Source organism: Curcuma longa, chromosome 16, assembly GCF_044706935.1.
Source record: "Curcuma longa cultivar G26 ecotype Majalengka, Jawa Barat chromosome 16, ITB_CL_G26_1.1, whole genome shotgun sequence".
Lineage (NCBI taxonomy): Eukaryota > Viridiplantae > Streptophyta > Magnoliopsida > Zingiberales > Zingiberaceae > Curcuma > Curcuma longa.
This window is the reverse complement of record NC_133876.1, coordinates 673,692-695,194: the sequence shown is the minus strand read 5'-3', so window position 1 is coordinate 695,194 and position 21,503 is coordinate 673,692. Positions and strand designations below refer to the sequence as shown.

The 21,503-nt window shown below is 38.6% G+C and overlaps 2 protein-coding genes across 2 annotated transcripts; one reads left to right on the top strand and one right to left on the bottom strand.

Moving 5' to 3' along the window:
* Positions 1-69: 69 nt before the first annotated feature.
* On the top strand, positions 70-2,869 carry LOC141847919 (phosphatidylinositol N-acetylglucosaminyltransferase subunit P-like). The gene is made up of 4 exons (XM_074736028.1): positions 70-305; positions 387-459; positions 1,981-2,099; positions 2,660-2,869. The coding sequence occupies exons 1-4, from the start codon at positions 92-94 to the stop codon at positions 2,767-2,769; spliced, it is 516 nt and encodes a 171-aa protein (XP_074592129.1). The 5' UTR covers positions 70-91; the 3' UTR covers positions 2,770-2,869.
* A 5,556-nt stretch (positions 2,870-8,425) lies between these two features.
* LOC141847366 (uncharacterized) lies at positions 8,426-15,442 on the bottom strand. The gene is made up of 3 exons (XM_074735403.1): positions 14,366-15,442; positions 9,142-9,400; positions 8,426-9,047 (listed from the first exon to the last, which is right to left on the bottom strand). Exons 1-3 carry the CDS (start codon positions 15,364-15,366, stop codon positions 8,874-8,876), a joined length of 1,434 nt encoding a protein of 477 aa, XP_074591504.1. The 5' UTR covers positions 15,367-15,442; the 3' UTR covers positions 8,426-8,873.
* Positions 15,443-21,503: the final 6,061 nt, after the last annotated feature.

Sequence of the window (21,503 nt, the reverse complement as noted above, 5' to 3'; positions counted from 1 at the left end):
AACAGGCGCAGGATTCGCTTCGCCACAGCGAAGACGCAAAAAGGCAAAAAAGGAAAAGAAAGGGAAAGGGAAAAGGGAAGAACAGAGAGAGATGGAGTCGGCGCCGTCGTCTCCGACGTCGCTCGTGGTTAATAGCCCTCGGAGGACACTGAGCCTCCTGAGAGAGAGGAGGCACAAGCATCCTGCAATGGATCCAGACGAGAAGCCTGCTGTATCATTCGCTGCGGGGTTCGCCGAGGAGCACGGGCCGAAGCCCTCGGAGGTCTACGGCTTCGTCGGATCCATCACCACTGTCCTTGCCGCTGGTAATTGCCACACAAAACCAAGTTTTTCTTAGAGGAAATTACTTCTCGAAAGATCTTATTTTTTTCCCCTTCTGTTGACAGTAATCTTTGTAGTTTGGGCGTACACTCCTGAACCGTGGCTGCATTATTTGGGAATTACATACTATCCGAGTAAGTAAGTGAGTTTTGCTTATGTGATTTCCTTATTACGTGAGAATATGTTTTTGTTTTCAGTGATACGATAAGATTCTTGAACATGAGATCTGTGCTGATGTTTATCCTGACCGCCTTTGTAATAATTGCGTTTGTTAAAATGGCTCACTGAAGTTCTCAAAATCAAATTACCATGGGTGACCAACCAAAAGATTTCGTTTTTATTAATAGTTCATGAATGATATTAACTGCAAGCGATTATCAAGCACGTGTAGCTTTCTGCTTCATATCAATTGGATTTAAAATGCATTATGTATTCTGCACCTAAATTTGCATGGAGAGGTTCTATCATTATTATTCATGCATCCCCATCTTAGTTGTCTTAGGGGACCAAAATAAAGCTATGGTTACATTGAATTTCTTCTCTTTAGGAATAGAAGATATGTTTGCTGTTCAGAAGAAGTTGGTTCCTGGTTGCTCTTTCACATCAAAAAGTTCTATTTATCTATATAATTCACGGGCTATACCCATTGCACACATTTATTTAATAGGCTTCTTTATACATCTTTCTTCTTTTGGATTCATTCACCTTTCTGATATTTGATAGTACTTGCATTGTTGACAGATTCTTCTAGATCTGAGTCTTACAATCTAGATGGAGCCCTACTACTACTGATTTCATTCCTTCACCACTCTTGCAAGTTCTTTTAGCCATGGATTTTTTATCAATTAAAGGTGAAACATTGTTTGGACTTAATGGCAGACTACACAAAACATTTACAAGATTAACAGAGGAATCTTTAGCTTAGTAAGAATGGAGGCAACCAAAAGTACAAATGTTGGACATAAAGTGGTTATGTATTGTACATGAACTGAACTTATTGCATTGTTCTTGATAGTATGTACATGAAACTTTGGCTATCGTTAGAGAAAAAACTTATAAAGAGCATGCTAAAATGCCATAAGGAGTTGGTTTGATGTTTTTGAATTCATTTGATAATCTCTTTAGCTTTGACAAAATGGAGGTAATGCAAATTTGTGTTGGACAAATAGTTTACATATTGTATATTAAAGTTACCAGTTTCTCTCTGGATACCATGATCATGTAAACCCTTGTTTTCTTAGACCAAACACTTATAAAGGTCACTCTGGAATGTCACTAGGATTTGGTGCGATGGCTATGAATTTTTAATGGTTCCTGTTTCCATCATTTTTTCTTTCTTGTCCTGCAATTATCATATCATTATCAGTGACCATAATGGACAAGAGTGACAATTGGAAAGTCCAAATTGTATAAATCTGAGATTAAAATGAAGAAAAAAATATTGTTAATCAACTCAATTTTCATGAAGTTGTTATGCTAGTTTAAGTCTCTTTCTTGCTTGGCCTTCTTATGCTAATTATTAATAATATATTAACTATTTTGCAATACGACTAAGATAACACATAATAATGGTAAATTCTGATTAAGATAATTTATTATGCTAATTTTAGCCATGATAATAGTTACTAATGTCAGTTTTTTTGTTGGTGTAATAATTAGGTACTGGGCAATTGCAATTCCATCTTTTATAATGGTAACAGTGGTTTTGGCAATGGTATTTTACTTGGGATTGAACTTCATGGTGACACCTTCTCCAACTTCATTTAATGTAATGTTTGGTAAGTCTGCTGTCATTTGAATTGGTAATGTTGTGTTGTGTTTGTTGGTAATTTTCCCTTAAGGACTTGACTCTGTCATCACAGCTAAATCTTGATATTGGTAGTTGCCACATATAATTAACTCTTATAATCTGAGATATGAAAATTTATTTATCCTAATTTTGTTGGATATTGGTTGTTTGAACAGTATTGTTGTCCACTGATCCAAATAATTAAGACTCATTGCTTCTTACTATTTCTGTTTCAAGGGTGTTCAGAGATGAGACACAATTTAGCATATTAGTTCAACTAAGATACAGGACGACCATAATTTGATCCTAAAACTGACGTCTTTGCTTGTTTTATTGCTTATCATGCTATATCCTCTAGCTTAGAAGAATTTTCACCAAATATGCTGCATAGCTGTTTATTTAGGGCTGCAAATCATTTTTCTGAGGTTACTTATGAGGCTAAATATATCTTAAATTTTATCTGTAGATTTCTTTTTATAACTCTATTGAGATTTCAATGTTTGAGAACTACATATCTTTGTAGATTTTGTAATGTATTACTGTTTGCAGATGAACATAGCCGAGAGCGCCCTTCAGTATCATTTTTAGGAGAGGAACAACCTATAGAGCCCATCTATGATATTCCAGTTGACCAGATTAACAATCTTATATTTGGATGACAACCGAACAAGTTGTTAAGCCAAGGAACTAGTATGTATAAAAGTATCTGCACCATATTCTCTAACAATCCAAAATTTCTGAATCATGGCGATTTGTCTTCATCTTTATGTATGGTGCTTGCTCACTAGTCACTACATTGATATTGTGATCCACCTTTCAGTTTTTCTTTCTTTTTTTTTTTTGGTTCCGATGGTGGATTTTGCCTCAATACTAGCTGACAAAGCTAGGTTGTGTATATTAATGCTTTCAACTACAAATCTTAAATTGTTCATTGCGTATGGATTTTGGTTCCTTGGCCTGTTGGGCTATCGTTTGTTCCGCCCTAGCTATGTCGGCCTCCCTCCGAGCCATCTCGAGCCCCTCGTCGGAAGGAGTCGGCTGTGCCTATTGTGCCGTCAACTCTTTTATCTGTGCCTCCATCCTCTGATGCTGCTTTACCAGTTGGAGGAGTTGGCTGTGCAAAGCCTTGTGTTCTATCTCGAACTACAACAAAACACACACGATTAGTTAATTAAAACAAAAGTCTTATACACAAACACAACCTTACCTTCAGGAAGGATTCGAACATATTTTTGCTTAGGTCCAAAAGACCTATCTTCGGAACGACCTCTGTCTGGTATATTCAAAGTCAGTCAAATGCGGACTCTCCCAACCTCGAGGTCTCTCCTCGCATTAGTAGCTCCTTGGTTGATTGGAACCTGAGGCGGGAGCAGATGGCTCAGTAGGGGAAGATGCGTGAGATATTTAGGCATTACTTGTACGAGAGAGCCGTAGGAGAGATAGCAACATCGGGCGATTGTAAGACTGTCGAGTCGTCGCCTAATTTTCTTTTGCCCTTATCTCGAGCATCGAGGGGATGGGTCTGCAAAGGGGGATCTACCTTCTTTGAAGAGGGGGCCAACTTTCATTTCTTCGAAAGTTCGGCCTCGGTTGTGGAGCTCAGAGCTAGGGGTTTTTTTGGACTTGCGATCGTCTTTACAAGGTCAGGTCTTGGTAGGGAACTCGGCCTCAGATGACCCCATCGTTGCAGCGGATTTTTTAGCCTTTGCTAACGCTAGCCCGTCGGACCCAACAAGACCCAACTTCCTTGACTCTCGACTTGTTGGTTCCACCCTTAGCATTGGGAAGCTCATTCACCAAGGATGGAGGTGGAGGAGGCAGTTCGAAGAGGCCTTAGTCGCATCCTCATCCGCTCACATGCTATCCATCGCGGTCAGGTCCCATTTCAAGACCTTGTTCATCGATGCATTCAACATGATTTGACCTGCAGGGCAAGAAAAAGTTAGTCAGTGAAAGGAAACATTAACGCAAAAGTAAAGCGTTACGCAGTCGATCCTCTAGCGGAATTGCAATATGGCTCAACTCGGTTCGATACAGCAAGGCCTCGTTGTCTACCAAGTTGTTTACATTGAATTTTAGACCATTTAGGATCTCAGTCGCGTCTAGGAAGGCTCGGGACAGTCGATATTGACCTAAGGGAGGGGGAGAAGGCAAGTTAGGATGTCAAATGGTCGGCCAGGTATATAGTTGTGGGGGTTTAATGTAGAAAAAATGATCTTTCCAACCTTTGTGGAAGGTCGGGTACTCATTGAGGAAGTTGCACCCTGACTAAGCAGCAAAATAGAAGACTCCGCACTCGGCCCGCCTCGGGCTAAAGTAGGCATGGAAAAGGGACATGTCTAAAGGCACTTGATATAGTCGATAGACGATAATGGCCCTACAGATTAATCGAAAGGAATTAGGTGTGAGTTGAGCGAGATTGAATTGGAAGAAGATGGCTAAGTCTTGTATGAAGAGAGGGATTGGAAATCTAAGGTTGTTGGTCAATTGGCTATGGAAGCATGTTATGTAATTGGGAAAGAGCTCATGAGATCGGTGTTCAGGCACAGGGATATAAATGGCATGGTATACAGAGATCTTATATTGAAGCCGGAGGTGGCGGGCGGCTTCTTTCTCATATATGGGGCGTTAAGTCTCGTACTAGGGGTTTTCGGTGGCCAGGAATCAAGCAGGAAGGGGAAAAAAAGCAAAGCAATATAGGTGATTGGTCAGAGGAAACTAGACTTACGACATCGGTGAGGGTGATGGGGGTTGTCGAAGACGGGGGCAACGACACTGAGAAAGGTCGGCAGACGAAGGGAAGAAGGAGGCAGCGAGAAGAAACGGCTCCATGAGAAGGCTAAGTGCACTGATGAAGACAACGGCCTCCGGTAAAAGGCCCTTTTATACTCTCACCAGATGGCACAGTAGAGCTGCCGTGTCACTCGGAGAGACTGTTGGATGGGGGGCGGCTATATCTCCACAGTCGAAAGGCGTCGCGAGTCCGACCAATCAGACCAACACGAACTCTCTCCTCGTTTGAAACGTAGCATTAATCTCATCCTTTGATCTTCACTGAGGTTTTGAACTTGATCGTAGGATGTTAAAGACGGACACACAACGGCATGGCACTCGATCTAGCCGTACGGTTCCCGAAATCAAAATTGCACGCCTTTGCCATTAATGCGATGGAACGAGCTCCATCCTCAAGATAGATCCTGCATCATGGCGATCCTCTCGCACAACAATACACGATCTTGCATATCTGGCCCATTAAATGCAACCCCTCACAACCACAGATCCAAAATAATGGGAATGTGCACGACTCGTTATCGTCCAGTCAGTCGGTTTACGTTTCCTTTGACTAGACTTAAAGGAAAGGCTTGTAATGTGGCAGATTCTAGTTGCTCTTACATGGCGTTGGTAGTCAAAAGATAAGTCGATGTGTCGAGTCAAAAGTTAATAGTCAATGTCAATACAGAATAGACCATTATCTTGAGATTTGACTATTCGACAACTTGGTAGCTCAGCAACTCAGCCAAACCGGTCAGTCTCTCAGCCTCTCGACCTCTCGACAACTCGGCCTCTTGACCTTTTGGCCACTTGGTCTCTCGGCCCACTCGGCCTCTCGGCCTCTTGGCCTCTCAACCATTCAGCCCCTCAGCCACTCGACCTCTCGACCTCTGGACCTCTCGACCACTCTGCAGTCCCTCGGCCACAAGGCCTCTCAACCCCTCACTATTCCGGCATTGGACACCACCTTTTAGCCTGAATCGAATGTTGCATTGACCCTTAAAACATGCAATAGCTATTGGGCATAAAAGGGGTGCAGTTACAAGGATGTCAAATCTGACCTCCCTCGGACGCTCTCATATCTGTATATAATGCCAAAAAGAAGCAGAAATATTTAGTGGCTGTTGCAGAATAGCCAAGGCGGTTATGAGGTTATCAAATCTGATTCCCCAGACGCCTCCGTGCCTAATGTCAATAGTCGTCAAAGTCGATCTCTTTGTCAGAACCGGTCTCTTCAGACGATCCCCTCGGGTCGACGTGGAGATGCGTTCCCCATGAGTATATAAAACCTTCAAAAGGTATGAAGAACTCTCTCTAAAACTTCACGAAATCTTCTTCTTCTTTCTACAGCAACCTCATTCTCTTCCACCAAGAATAACTTGAGCGTCGGAGTGGCCTGTCAGGATTCCTCGATGCCAGTCTGCCCTCTTTTCTCAGTTTGTCTTCAGGTTCTTTCATTGGCGGAAGCAGAGTCTAGCGTACGTCGGATCCAAGGTTGTCAAACTCGCGATTCTAGTGTCGACTCGGTTAGGGGTGCACAAACTCGTATCGTAAATTCGTATCGTAAACTCGTATGAGTTTACAGATAATCCAAAAAAGAGTTATAAAATGTCAAATAATATATATTTGATCATAACTTCATAAGAACAATCACTATTTCACATATCTAATAAAAAAGCATAAACATAGTTATCAACAACATATTTTCACATATAAAAAAATACTAAACATGAAAAGATACTAAATTTTCAAAATTTATGTTTCAACATCAAGTTACAAAATGACAAATTTAAAATTTCATACAAAAATAGTCCAATAGATACACCAAATAAGCTTCCATTGTCCAAATTTGATAAAAGGAAACATCAAACAAAGATTTCCTTTGTTTACCGAGTTTATCGAGTTTGACCGAGTTGACTCGCGAGTTTACCGAGTTTACCGAGTTGACTCGCGAGTTTACGAGTTTACAAGGGGGGCCCGATTTTAAGCTGATTCAACACGGAATTGAAATAATAGTTCGTAAACTCGCCGAGTTGACTCGCGATTTTGACAACCTTGGTCGGATCACTTGTTGATTGGTGGCTTGACCATCCATGACATCCACCCAGAACAAATTGGCCTCGATACAGATCCTGCATCATGGCGATTCTCTCACACAACGATACGCGATCTCGTGTATCTGGCCCATTAAATGCAACCCCTCAGCCACAAATTCGAAACTATGGGAATGTGCCAGACCCACTATCATCCAATCAGTCGGTGTATGCCTCCTTCGACTAGACTTAAAGGGAAGGTTGGTGATGTGGCGGATTCTGGTTGCTCTTACGTGGTGTTGGTAGTCAAAAGATAAGTTGATGTGTCAAGTCAAAAATCAATAGTTAATACAAAATAGACCATTATCCTAAGACTCGGCTACTCGGCAGCTCGACAACTCGACAGCTCAGCAACTCAGTCAAATTGATCGGCCTCTCAGCCACTCGGCCTCTCGACCTCTCAGCCACTCGGCCTCTTAACCTCTCAGTCACTCAACCACTTAGCAGTCCCTCGGCCATGCGGTCTCTCAACCCTTCACTATCCCAGATTGTCTTTTAGCCTCTGCACCAACCCCTGAAACATGTAACAGCCAAAGGGCATAAAACGGGTGTGGTTACGATGATGTTAGACATAACACATAACGTCAAAAGGAAGCAGGAATATTCAGTGGCTGTCATAGATTAGCCTGGGTAGTTACGAGGTTATCAAATCTAGTCCCCCAGATACCCTATATTGGGGTCTAATATCAGCAATCATCAAAATCGGTCTCCCTCTAGACAACTCCCTTGGGTCGACATGGAGATGCATTCTCCGTAAATATATAAACCCTTCAAAAGGTATGGAGAACTCTCTCCGTGACTTCGCGAACTCTTCTTCTTCTTTCTCTAATTTGAACGTCGGAATTACCTACCAGGACTCCGATATCAATCTAATCTTTTTTCTCAGTTTATCTTCAAGTTCTTTCATCGGCAGAAGTAGAATCTCGCATGCGTTAGATCACTTGTTAAATGATGGTTTGACCATCCATGACATCCGACCAGAATAGTATCCAAAGGAACTTCACTATTTCGAAGTAGTATACGATTTGATTTAAATATTGCGGAAAAAAAAGAGTTCACGTGATAATATTTTAGTTGATTCGTAACCAAAAACAGACGTTGTTATAGATAACAATAGGCATGTTTGTATATTTTTTAGAATGTGAGTGAGTTTCTTAATAACTTTTTTTCTTAGATTTGCAAAGCCATCATCCTATTTTCCACTCCATGTATTATTTATAATTTTATTTTTAATTTCAGTAGATTATTTTTTTATTTTTCGAAAAACTATTTTTTGAAAACTGAAAAAGACATTAAAAAATTAAAAATTTTCATGCCGAGAGCAGATGAACAAAAGATAAAATACCTTGTGCTGAGAAGAAGAAATAAAATGAAATTTTAAGAGAATGTAAAAGTTTACAGAGTAGAAATTAGCTAGAGAGAGAAATTTTAACAATAAAATACCCTCAGCCATTGACAATGAACAAATAGCAACACACAACACAGAGCACTGCGCCAGAAACCCTCCAACTATTATGATTTAAACAGAACTCGTTAAAGATTCTTCAACGTAGTTTCATATACAACAATCATGTAATCATGATCGATCTCAACATCTCTAAGAACGGTTATTGACATGTTCCACTAGCTACGTCGAGTGAAACCTTCGAAGATATGGACAGTCATAACGTTTTTCCTGTTACTTAAAGTAAGCAAAAAAAGCGAAGTCTGATGCCAGCCAGCCACCTTCGATAACTGCTAGTTCAGAGCAGCGCTGTTTCTAGAGGATGAGCTGCGAGGTTGTTGGGCATACAAATTTCTGCCAGCCTACTTCTGAACTTTCACTATTTGCCTTAAAGCAAATACTCTTTTAACTCTATCGAGGTTTAGTTATACTGGGCGAAGAAAGCAAAGGGGCTTCATACCACGTGGTTTCCTATGTCATCTCCATTACCTGGGATGCGCTTTTGAACAGCTTTCACTGCGGCAACTCTAGCTGCGTTAGCTGCTTTATTGGCTGCGGCCACAGCCTTGTTCACCTTATCATCTACCCTGGGCACATCATAAGCTTTTTCTGATGCTCGTCTGGCTTCCTGAACGTTCCAATTGATAATAAGAAAAAAATGAATTTTACATTCAACATTTACCATAAGAAATCACAATCCTTGAAGAAACATGGTCAATTACCTGAACAGCATTTAAAACTTTTGAATGGTTAACGGCAATCGGTGAGCCAAGATTAATGCTCTGAGTGCTCAAGGTATCGAGGACACCATTTTGCCAATGACCTGATTGTGTCTCCCCATTTCGGAAGGTGTACATTCCCAAGCCCTGTCGCCTGCCTTCATGCCATGCGCCTTCATATTGATGTCCATTTGCAAAGCGATACACTCCAAAGCCATGCATCTTGTCTGCAAAATATTCCCCAGCATATGTGTCTCCATTCCTTCACATTTATAACAAAAAATCAACGTCCCATTTCAGCAAACCAATTTGGCAATGGGGTCTATAACAAGGATAAGGTGCCCATGATAGATAATATTAAGGCATATGTGAATTATTTCTAATGCTAGGGTGCAGAAGGAAAGGTACTAATAAATTTATGCAATATGCATCAAATAAATAAATAGATACGTTTCCAGAATAATTTAGAATGCCAAAAAAGTATTGGCAAAGCAGCTCCAGTGGGAAAATATGATAACGTTCTCATAATGGAAAAATATGATATTATACAACTATAATTAGATGATGAAGCACATATATCCTTAAAGATCAATTCCTATCAATAAATTGGACGATGGATCTCAATTTTACTTATAATTGCAAAGAGTGGAAGCACTCATACAGCAGATTCCTTACGTGTTCCATGCACCGCACTTAATTTGTGTTTCAATACCACTGTGCCATGAAGCATAGCATACATGGGAGAAATGAATTTAAAAAATCAATAGAAATTCTTACTGGTTATAAATTAAGTCTGAAATGTACAAAAGTAACCGAGTTGGATGAAAGAAGCCGGTGACTAAAACTTCTTCAGCGAATTCATGATGGATATACCTTTCCTTTAATGAGCTAGATGAATTCCTTCCTCCCATAGAAAGGTCTGATGTTGATTGCTATTCTTTGAAAAAATAGGTGCCTTTTCTTTTCAAATCTACCTTGGAGGCTTTGGGGATTGGCTCTGTTAGAAAGACAGTCAACTAGAAGGATGGGTGGTTAAATCCAGGTGGAATGATATTGTATTGGGTAATTACCTATTTCAAACATAAAGTTTGCATATGTCAAATGTTTTTTAAGTATACAAAATTATTAAAGCGTTGCAGTCACATATAACCATCAAATACATGGAAGGACAAAAAAGTAAAAGATTTATTTTTATCTTTTTCAAATTCACTTCTTTTCTGCATTTTCACTTCCTCCTCTCTCTCTCCCCCTCGCTTTATATGTTCATCCTCTCTTCTCTCCCTCCCTCCCTCTTTCTACCTAGGGCATCCCAACTTTTTGGTACTATGATCTATGCACAACCTTTAAAAAAATGAAATTCTGAATTCTATATAGCAAATTGCAGGGTGCTTCAAAAAATGACTGACACAATTAACTCAGGTTCACTGAAAGGAAACCAACAAATAAATATATACATAATAATAATAAAAGGGGACTCCTAGTCCTCTAACCCTCAGCACATGCAATCTTAAAACTATGGCTAGCTAATGCTAGGCAATAACAATTCATTAGTTTATTGAGAAAAATGGAAGGACTATGTCATCCAAGGCAAGTTGTGATGTGCAAAGTGGGAAATAACGGTCACTGTCTCTGAGCTAAAAAGTATCAGTTACCAAACCCTCATCATGGTCACATATTTGGCCTGACTATGGTCAACTTGATCATAAATTATCAACTAATATCATATCATATTAAAAATATTGTAGTTAAATAGCATGATGTGGACATGATTTAGACAGATTAGCCATAAATGCAGGCCACTCCTTTTGCCAATTGGATTTGTTTCGTGGGTACAGATCATAAGATTTGTTTTAATGTTAAAAAAGACTAAGCTTTTGGAAGCAGTTACTCACTTCATTCATGGAGCAATTCTTCAACCCCCTCTGACTCTTTCTGCTTAGTATCTTATTTCTTTCTCCTCTATCTCCCTCATCCCCCCTTTTTCCCCTAGTATAGGGGGGCTGCTTCCTCCCATCTCCTCCTCTCTCCCCAACTCCCTTTCTTCTTCCTTATATTTCCGTCTTTCTTCTTTCATAGTTCTCTCCCTCTTTCTTCCTATCTCTCTTTATTGTTTCTTGCTCTCCTATTTTCTTTGTCTTTCTCCCTCCTTTGACTAATGATAGTGCCACCACCTCAGATGTTTACATGGAAAGAAGATGGGGAAGAGGAAGGAAGAAGGGATGCGGAGAAAGACATAAAAAATGTGAACTGTTATAAAAGGGAAATAAACATGAACAACTTTTCAAAGATCATATAAAAATTCAACTCAAAATCTTTACTAGGTGCCTCAGAGAGTTTTTCATCAATTGTGAAATTTCTTTAGTGAAAGAACACAATAGCAATATGAATGTAAGCTATGTATCTCATTGCAACAAACAAATGTACAAACTATATGTCATTGGAACAAAAAGAAAATCTATGACTCCGATAACATCAAATAACATAATTTATGAATGATATAGATAATTCTATCTGATTCAATAGGTTCAAGGTAGGGCAGCAGTCGATAGTGATTTTCTAAGGTAGGTGAGGGTGTGCCATGGCACAAAATGGCCCTGCCATCCCTGGTGCCAATCCTATCAATAATGAATCCTAATGGTCCCAAATGATAGATCCAAAATGGATCTGTGTGAACTGCTATACGGTAGGAATATTTTCGTCTTTATGAAGGCAATTAAACCATTTTTTGCCACTCTTAGTTAATTGGGCGTCGCTCACAATGGTCTGTCCATAGCTTGTGGAAAATTTATATGGTTGTACTTGCCCATTTCTAGGACTTCCAGAAGTGAAACTTGCACATTTTCAGATAGCTAAAACCATGGATTAAAATACCATTCCCTGCTGCATGATACGGGTGGCATGGACCATTACACCAAAGAACTGGCATGCGAAGACACCCATACTTCTTCCTCTTGAGCTGCTTCTCCATCTTGGAACATTTCTGCTAACTCTTCTAGGTAAGTCAATGCTGCTCCATCCTCCACTACTACCTCTTACTCTTGATTTCTTCCTCCTACTCAAAGTGTTCCTCTTCTTGATTCATCTGTCCAACTAAGAACCACCAACATCTGTTTCAGCACACTGGCATGCCACTAGGGCTCTATCTTTGTGAGCAGGGACTGATATTCTGGCTCATAATAGTATTTCAAATCTTGTCTAAAACTGGTTGTTTCCCGTCTATAGCAATTATTTAATGATAGTAGGATATAATGAAAAGTTATATTAAACAACTTGTGTAGCAAGACCTGAAAAGAGTGTGTTTAATAATGGCAAATGATATTGCACGAAGAGAATGTGTGAGATCATTTTGAATTTGATCAAACACACCTCAAAGAAATAACACTTGCATTCTTCTTGAAGTTCCAAAGAATATGTCCAATTCTAGGTGTGACAACTCAAAGACCCTATGTGTTAAAGCCTAACAAAAACTTTAACATTACCAACAATGCCAGAAGGATGTGATTTTGGTCAGGGCTGAATATGACTCATAGTACAAAAATACATGTTTCTATGTAGTTGAATTAATGTGTGATAAGAGAAGTGTATGGCACTTTACACGAATAGCTTCAAAGATCCAACCTAATTACCAAAAGCATAAATTAAATAAACTAGAAATTATATGTGCAAATCGGAAAGAAAATAAAAGGCGACGTTGCAAGAATTGAGTGCTACCTAGGAACGATGATAGGTTCATTGGATTGGATCATACAATCAAACCATAGGAATGTATGATACTACAAGTCTACAAGTTGCCATATATATATATATATATATATATACAATTCAAAATAATAATGAGGTTTGGATCATTTAGACCAATTTGAATAATGAGATCGTAAGATTCTAAGATCTAGATCACAAACTTGACAACGATGATAAACAGGATTAAGATGATAGCAAGCATGATTTTTAATACTCCAGCATGGCATGGAGATCATCGCCATATATGCATATAGAGATGGAGAACAAAATCACTGGAATTGATTAGAAGAACTATAGCTACTATGAACAGTGATGTTGGTATATATATTAAGTACTTATAGAAAAGCCAAAATAATGGACATAGCAGAGAATGCTCCATTGGAATCACAACTCAACCGGTAATATAGGACTTTTCTTAATATCAACTTGAGCACCTAGGTTTGAGATTATTTATGGCAAAGAAGGAAATGAGAAATGGGTATAAATTCATATATGAACACATGAGTATTTGTTCAAGCAGACTAGTGATCCTGAGATTTTCAGTAATTTGGACCTTCCTGAGGAAAAAAAAGGGTCTATTTTAAAAAACATTATGGTTGCAGTATCAGAAGATCCACTCCCTCCAAAGACTGAAGAAAAACAGGAGTCCCAATTATAAGAGAAGAAAATTTGCAATATCACTTCAAGAAACAAAATGGAAAAACATGGACAAGGACACCTAAGATACATGGAAGGAGGGTCTTGTAACAAGACAATTCTTATTGGTTCCCAAATTAGGAAATGCATGGAGACAATTGCCAGATGTTAAAGAAGGCTATAGAGAGGTAAAGAAACCAAAATTAGCATGAGGTGCCAGTAAAATGATTCCAATGTCAATAAAAATAATTCACAATTAGTTTACATGATTTTATGCCTGATGATATTAATTTTCCTACCATTCGTAACAGAAATAGCATTATATCTAATATGGTAGGAAAATCTAGAAAATAACTTATCACGACGTCAAAAATTCTGTTTAAAAGGATCTCAAACTGGTCTCAACTGCAAATGTTTTGGAGAAAACCTAGAATTGCAATTTCATCATGTTCCACAAACATAAAGAAACTAAGGGGAGTAAAAGCAATTCACTTGTAGAAGTAAGAATGACGTCAATGACCAATGTAGAGAACAAAACATGAAAGTGCATTTAAAATGTAAATAGTAAATTTAATCTTCACCATATAAACATATGTTTCATAGATGATTTTGAATAGCAAATAAGAGATGAATATGTGCATGAACCCACAAATTCTAAACAAGCAGAGATGCACAAACCAGTTCGATTCCAGCAGTTCTATCCAATCATGAAAGTTTCAATTTATGAAGAAGCACAGAACATAAGTTACTGACATTATGAAACAAAACGTTGCTAAAAACACTGCAATACTACAAAAGCATCACCAAAATTCTCAATCTTAAGAACAGAACAGAAGGTCTCCAAGTGTACCTGAAATGATAGTGGCCAAGACCATGCTTTACTCCCCACTTGAATTCCCCGATGTATCGGCTTCCATCCTCACATGTGTGTACCCCACACCCGTGGCTCTGCCCGTTTGACCACTCCCCAGCATACACATCGCCTGTGTAGAAACGGTATACCCCAAACCCATGCCGGAGTCCTTGTTTGTATTGACCTCTGTACCGGCTGCCCCGAGCCCAGGTCTCAACACCATACCCATCATATTTCCCATCGACCCAATCTCCCTCATACCTGCCACTCATAGAGTAATAGTACACCCCGCTCCCCGAGCACTTCCCTCGCTGGAATTCTCCCTCGTAGACATCCCCGTTGTTGTAGACCTGCACATCGGAACCCGACGCTAGGCGGCGATCACCCTTGAGCTTGTCGGGGGACGAGGAGTTCCCAATGGACCACAGCACGGGGGTCGCTTGGGCCTGATGACGGGGAAGGAGGAGAGCGGAGGAGCGGGACAGGAGGAGGCGGAAGGAGGGAAAGGGGAGGGCGTTCAAGGAGACGCATAGGACGAGGAGAAGAACAGACGAGAAAGCAAGGGCGGAGAAGAAATCAAGGAGGAAGGATCTTCCCGGGACAGCGTCTCCGTTCCCGGAGCCGGAGGAGGAAAGCAGGAGGTAAAGGAAAGGGAAGGAGAGGAGGAGGAACAGGCGGAGGCGGAGTTGGAGCCGGCGGAAGATGTGGCGGGCGGCGGAGGACGCAAGGCGCCGCGGCGCGGCGACGGAGGGCACAACCACGCGCCGGGGCCGCGCCGGGGGCGAGGCGGCGGGGGCAGCACCGGCGGCGGCGGAAGGGGTCATGATGGGGCGCTTATGTGGGACGGAGAATCCATGGGGCGAGTCGAGACTAGGGTTAGGGTTGGGGTCGGGGATCCGGAGCGGGGGAGGGCGGAAGAGAGGGAGGAGGGGCGGAGGAGGAGCCGATGAGAGGGCGGAGCTTTCCTCTCCGCTGCCCGACGGCGACGGCGATCTCATCTATTCCGCCACGCCTGTTGTACACATGGAGACGAAGAACAGGAAGGAAAACGATTTGGAAAAGCTTCTCTCTCTCTCTCTCTCTCTCTCTCTCTCTCTCTCTCTCTCAATTTCTTCTTTCTTCCTCTCCTTTCGGTTTATTTTCAAATCCTCCGTGTCCGTCCTTTTCTATTTCTGCGCCTTGGTTGAATCCTAATGGAAAGGCTCGATACAAACATCGCAAACAGGGACGTTGCCGTCCTCTCTCTCTCTCTCTTTCTCTCTTTCTCTTTCTTTCCTTCTTCTTTAATAGAAATTACTTATTTATGTTTACCCTTTTGAAGTAGCATCTCGATGAATTAGACCATCATTGCCTTTGTCTTTGTTTTTTGGTAAATTACCAAAAGGGGTTCCAAAATACATTATTTGAACTTTGCTGTCTCTTTTGTATGTTAAACTTGTTTACTTTGAATAATTTATTCATTATTCTGAATTATCAATTATTTTTTACATTCAGGAATATTCGGTTAAAAATAGAAACCATCGAATTGAACAAATCAATTAATTCGATCATTTATTAAATTAATTAATTTTTTTAAATAATTTAGTGACATTGTGTATTAATCGATTGCTATTTAAAATTGTTAACTGATTGGTGACAGGACCTATTCACGGCGGAGCATACTAATCTCAAAAAAAATTTATATAAAAACAATAAATACTAAAAAAATTATTAATTTAATTTAATTCAAAATGAATTCTAGAGTGAAATAGCTCGTAGCAGAGTGGATTAATCCATCAAAAATTTATCATCTAATGAGACGAGGTGGAATATAGATGAGAAATCTCCAATCGAACTCAATCCAAAATAGATGTGTTAAAAAATAAAAAATATTTATAATTTATTAAATTTAATCATTTCATAAATAAATATTTCTAAAATAATTCTCAATAAAATTTCATATTTATACATATTAATCAAAATAATTGACATAAAATTTCATAATTTTCATTAAAAATATATATCTTATCATAAATTCATAATTCAATTTTTTTTAAAAATTAATTTAAATTTATTTTTAAATAAATTGATAAAAAATCAATCCCACTTATTTAAATTATTCAAGGAAGCGAATGAATCAATCTGACTAACTCAATTCAAATTAACAATTTTGCTGCGAGACACCTGTTTGGTCCCAGGTGGTAAGCATAAAGACACATGTTGCTTAAGATTTCGAGTTCGAATCTTCTTAGCAACATATATTTGTTGACTAAGGTACTGTGCGATTCAAGTCTTAGCTCGGCTAAGGTGTTGTTTCGGCAGTACGCTCTTATCAACCTAGTGGTACTGTGTCTCCCAAAAAATCCCTTAGGGGGTTTTCTGATATGGGGCCGTTTCGACGGTGGGGTCGGTCACTATAAAAAGTTTACCCACTACAGTTTGGTCCCCGGGGCAAATGGTGCAATGGTAGGACATCCGGGTTGTGACTCAGGTACCCGCGATTCGATCCTCAGCTATGGCGTATTTGCAAGAATTTTCTTCTAAATAGGGAACGCAATGCCGCCGTATGCGTTTCCCGATTTACCCTGGTGATCAGTGGGAAACTTCCGTGGGATCGGACCGGTCACCCAGGGATTGAGTCCATGAGACTGACTGGGATTTATCTTTTTTTTTATGAATCGACTGTTAAATATATTATTTTAATGTCCATTACTATTAGAAATTTTTTAAACATCAATTCAAGTACAGTAGTTGATTGTGCAAAACATAGTAATCGGCTGATTTGATTTAATCGAATTTTAAATTTTGAAATCGAGACACAAACGACTAAATTAAAATAATTAAATTATTTTTTAAATAAAATTTTAAATTAATCGAATCGAAATTTCAAATTTTATATGATTATTTTTATTTAATTGATATTTTACTCCTCCTTAGTCATGTATTTTTGCTAAACTTATGCTAAACAGGAGCCTTGAAGGTATAATTGTCAATTTAGATTAGACATATTAGATTGGTTCATCCTCTTAAATAATTTAGGTAGATTATGTTAAAATTTTATCAATCTATTTTAAGATGAATTTAGATAAATTGGCCCACCTAGGCTAGTGACCCGTATGGATTAACTCACAATGGATTTGAGTTGATTCACGGGTTGAGAAAGTTTATTAATTTATTTTAAATTTTAAAATTTAAATAGAAAACTCAATGAATTAATAGACTTGATCCGTTTAAATTACAAAAACTTAAAAATTTTAACTTGATCAACTCACACTACAATCTAAACTTAAAATTTTTAATTTTTAATTTTTTAATATTTTTTTATTTTTTGATAGATTCATCGATTAATCCGTCTAATCTAGAATCTACTTTGAATTGGATTGAGTTGAAAATTTTTTAACCCATCAAGTTGATGGGTTGATTCGTCTCATTTCATGATAAATTTTTAATAGAATAATCAGTATTACTCTACTTGAAGGGCGGAGAGGATGTACTTTAAAAGCTCACGTTACTTTAAATTTTAAAACCTTGATTGAAAGCGCACCAAGTTGAAGTTGGTGGAAAGCAGAAAGGCACATTATCATGAAATCAACGTTGCTTCTCCAGAGTAAGAGTCAGGTACTCTGATCAAAAGCCTATTTAAGTTAGACTAGCTAGGCAATTAATTAGATTAGGCAAGTTAGACTAGACAATTAGTTTGAGTAGATAATTTGTTTGGGTTGGCCAATTTGGTTCAACAGGTTTGATGATTATTCTATCAAGTTATGTTATTATTAACTTTAACTCTTTTATATATATATATATATATATATATATATATATATATATATATATATATATATATATATAAAATAGAGCTTATACACATGATTTTTGTTTTTGTTGTGTAAGGATTAGGTATGAGTCTACATTGTCTTTATTTAATGAGCAAATAGCATAAGTTATAATTGCTTTATAAGCTAATCTAGCTAGCTAGGTACTCTTTAGACAATGATCCATAGTGGTCTTCTCACGAAAAAAAGGTTAGAGGGAGGGATCACATGCATGCATGGTCCTCACGTAAACGTCTATCTATGTCTAAGCAATCCCATGAGATTTCACAACTTACCAATCTTCCAAGTCCAAAAGAGATTCTTAATGGACTGTTGAACTCATAGTCTTACCACATGATCCATCTTCTATATAGTTTCTTAATTCCTTAGGATTAGTTTAGATATTTCTCTATAATTTTTTTTTATCGTGAAATATAAATTTTCTAGATTTATAATATATACCATTGGATCAAACAAATCCTAATTATTTAAAAGGTAGATAGATGTGTGGATGCTATTACAACTAGGATTGCTAACTTATAGCGAGCTATCTCTAAGATACAATCCACCATATGAGAGATTGGTATTGATAGACGATTGGAGGAAGATATCTCGAAAGTGAAATTCATTATTAGGAATTTCACTGACCATCTAAATGGTGTAGAGATGAACTGTGGTGAGTCAGATGTTTCCACCAAGAAGGTCATTCTCAACTACAAGAATGTTTACCATGAGGATCTACAAGTTGTCACTCGGAGCTCATCAAACATAAAGCATTTGTGGAGTGGGAGTTTTAGGACTTGCAAACCAAAGTGAAAGTACACACACATGTGGAGACTCATAAGGACACATGTGGTACTAGCATGGGGTGTTCAAATGTCAACAACATCAACTCTATCACAATGCCAATGATAGTCATCTAAAGGGTGTCCTACCAAGGAAGTTGATAGATTCCTGTACAACTTTGAGAGGGTTTTCAATTTCAAGGGCATATGGGATGATGCTTTAAGGATCAATGATGCACTCATCTACTTACAAGATCTTGTATAGCTATGATTACAATTTTTTTATATACTACTATAAAAACAATCGAAATAGCTACTATAAAACAATTGAAATAGACTTGCTAAACTACATTCGCCCTTCAAAATTCTCTTTGACACTCCAATCTAATTTCAAAATAATAAAGTTGATCACTATAAAGTTGTTGGAACTTTTTTATTAGTTAAGGAAAACTAGATACTTTTCCATACTAGATTTGCGATGAGGATACTATATCAAAAGCCATTTGCATTAGGCGGCGAGCACAAAGCAACATGTTATGCCCTCTAGTCTTACAAATAGACTGACTACTTTATGCACCCTTATGATTTAACACTTCCACTTCTATTTCAATCGTTTTATAGTAGTGTGTACTTGGATGACATTGTAGTGTGTATAATACAACTCTTGGAGATCATGTGCAACATCTCAAACAAATCTTTCAAGTGTTATGTGAGAATGAGTTGTAGGTCAAGTGGGAGAAATACTCATTTTCCCAACAAGAGTGGAGTTCCTGGGCCATAGAATCCACAATGGGAAGTTCAAGTCTTTCAAGAATACCTATTTTGTCTTCCTAATCTACTAAACTCATTCAACTTGCCACAAGTGGCTCACCATGTTTGCTCAGTCTACCTAGCTCAACCAAATCATCCAACTCGGTCAATCCACCTGACCACTTGCCTAACCCACTTACCTTAATTGGCTAGCCCAGCCCATTTGATCTGCCTCACTTCTCAACTTTGTTCAACTCATTTGGCCCAATCAACACTACAAGAAAAACAACAATTAGGAATGAAATTAATATTCCAATATCACTAATTTAATGACGGGCATAAACTTCCATCGGCAATGGTTATTTTAGTGACGGATATAAAGTTCTGTTGTTAATATAGCGACGGAATATAATATTCCGTCGCTAATGCTGTGTTTTTAAGGATTTTTCGGAGATCTCCGACTCCCTCTCTCAATTACAAATGTCGGTGTTCCCCTCGTGGCTCGAGTCTCCAGCCTTCCACTTCATGATTCCCGGTCGGTAAGTTTTTCCATCTCCTATCCTCCTATCCTCTTCGGATTCTAGGGTAGCTAGTTATTGTAGGCGTTGAGGCCGGCCTGGCTGAGCTCATCGGCGTTAGGCCTGAGATGGTTGAGCTTGACAACCATAGTCTCGGCATGGCCAAGGGCTCGGCACGGCCACGGCCACGGTCGCTGCCGCAGCCATGGCCGTTGTCATGGCCGCTACCGTGGCCATGGCCATGTTTTGTTCGGTCGCTATTGCTTCCGCAGCCTTGAGCTCAACTTGGTCGTTGCCACTACCACGGCTAGGGGCTTGCACAGCCACAAGCTCAGCCCAATTGAGCTCGTCAGCCACAGGCTTAGCACGATCGAGCTCGCTGACCACAACCTCGGCCTGGCCGAGTTCGTCGGCTTCAACTTGAGTTGTTTTCATAGTTGCACTTTTTAAAATCTATGACAAATGATTGTAACTTAGATTTAATGCTTTCGCTTTGGTTTTACATTTAGATTAATTGAATAACAGAAGCAAGATTCTAAAAGTTTCTGGCACCTAAATCCATACATTGGTAAATAGCATTGCAAAGTTGCATCTTTAGTAGGTCTCCTGTGAGTTTGGAGTCATGCTTTTATTGGTTTTAGATTTGCAAACTAGATTGGGCTTTCATAAGGCAACTCATGGATTCAATTAATTGAAATAGGTATATATGTCTTAGTGTTGATGAATGTGTAACATTACTTGAAAGCAATTATGTGTTGATGAATTATTGATAGTAATTAATCTCAAACATAATCATATTTAGCAATGCAAAAGATAATAGTTAATATTATTAGAGAACATGGTTATTTTACTATTAATCTTGTGTTGCTCTCACAATCAATGATAGGAGTTGTATAAATACCAGATTCTAAATATTAATATTATGACAAGGTTATGATAGTTTAATTAATAATATTTTATTAGAATTTATTTTTCTCTAAAATTAGACATATACAACAATATTAATCCCTCTTTTTAGAATCTACCTAGGCAATTGTCTTTTAAAATCATAATTCCAACTAATACAATCCACTACAGTTAACTTTATCAAATGTAATTACAAAAAGATGACACTTAGTCATCTTGTAGCTGATAGATTCCTTAGTATTTGAATAGTAAATAGTTGTAACGACCGCCCTTCTTACCCTTAAGGCGATTCGTTACTTATACTTGCTAAAATCTACTATTAATTTAAAATTTCTTGCTATGTGATAGTTGAGTAAACACATGTTCCCAAATGGGTAATATAAAA

What these genes read in the sequence shown, in the direction of transcription:
- LOC141847919 (XM_074736028.1), top strand. Translation starts at nt 92, where the DNA reads ATGGAGTCGGCGCCGTCGTCTCCGACGTCGCTCGTGGTTAATAGCCCT. An exon ending in ATTACATACTATCCGAGTAA is followed by an intron (nt 460 to 1,980) that starts GTAAGTGAGTTT and finishes TGTAATAATTAG; the next exon opens with GTACTGGGCAATTGCAATTC. An exon ending in TTCATTTAATGTAATGTTTG is followed by an intron (nt 2,100 to 2,659) that starts GTAAGTCTGCTG and finishes TACTGTTTGCAG; the next exon opens with ATGAACATAGCCGAGAGCGC.
- LOC141847366 (XM_074735403.1), bottom strand. Translation starts at nt 15,366, where the DNA reads ATGAGATCGCCGTCGCCGTCGGGCAGCGGAGAGGAAAGCTCCGCCCTC. An exon ending in CTTGGCCACTATCATTTCAG is followed by an intron (nt 9,401 to 14,365) that starts GTACACTTGGAG and finishes ATAAATGTGAAG; the next exon opens with GAATGGAGACACATATGCTG. An exon ending in AAGTTTTAAATGCTGTTCAG is followed by an intron (nt 9,048 to 9,141) that starts GTAATTGACCAT and finishes TGGAACGTTCAG; the next exon opens with GAAGCCAGACGAGCATCAGA.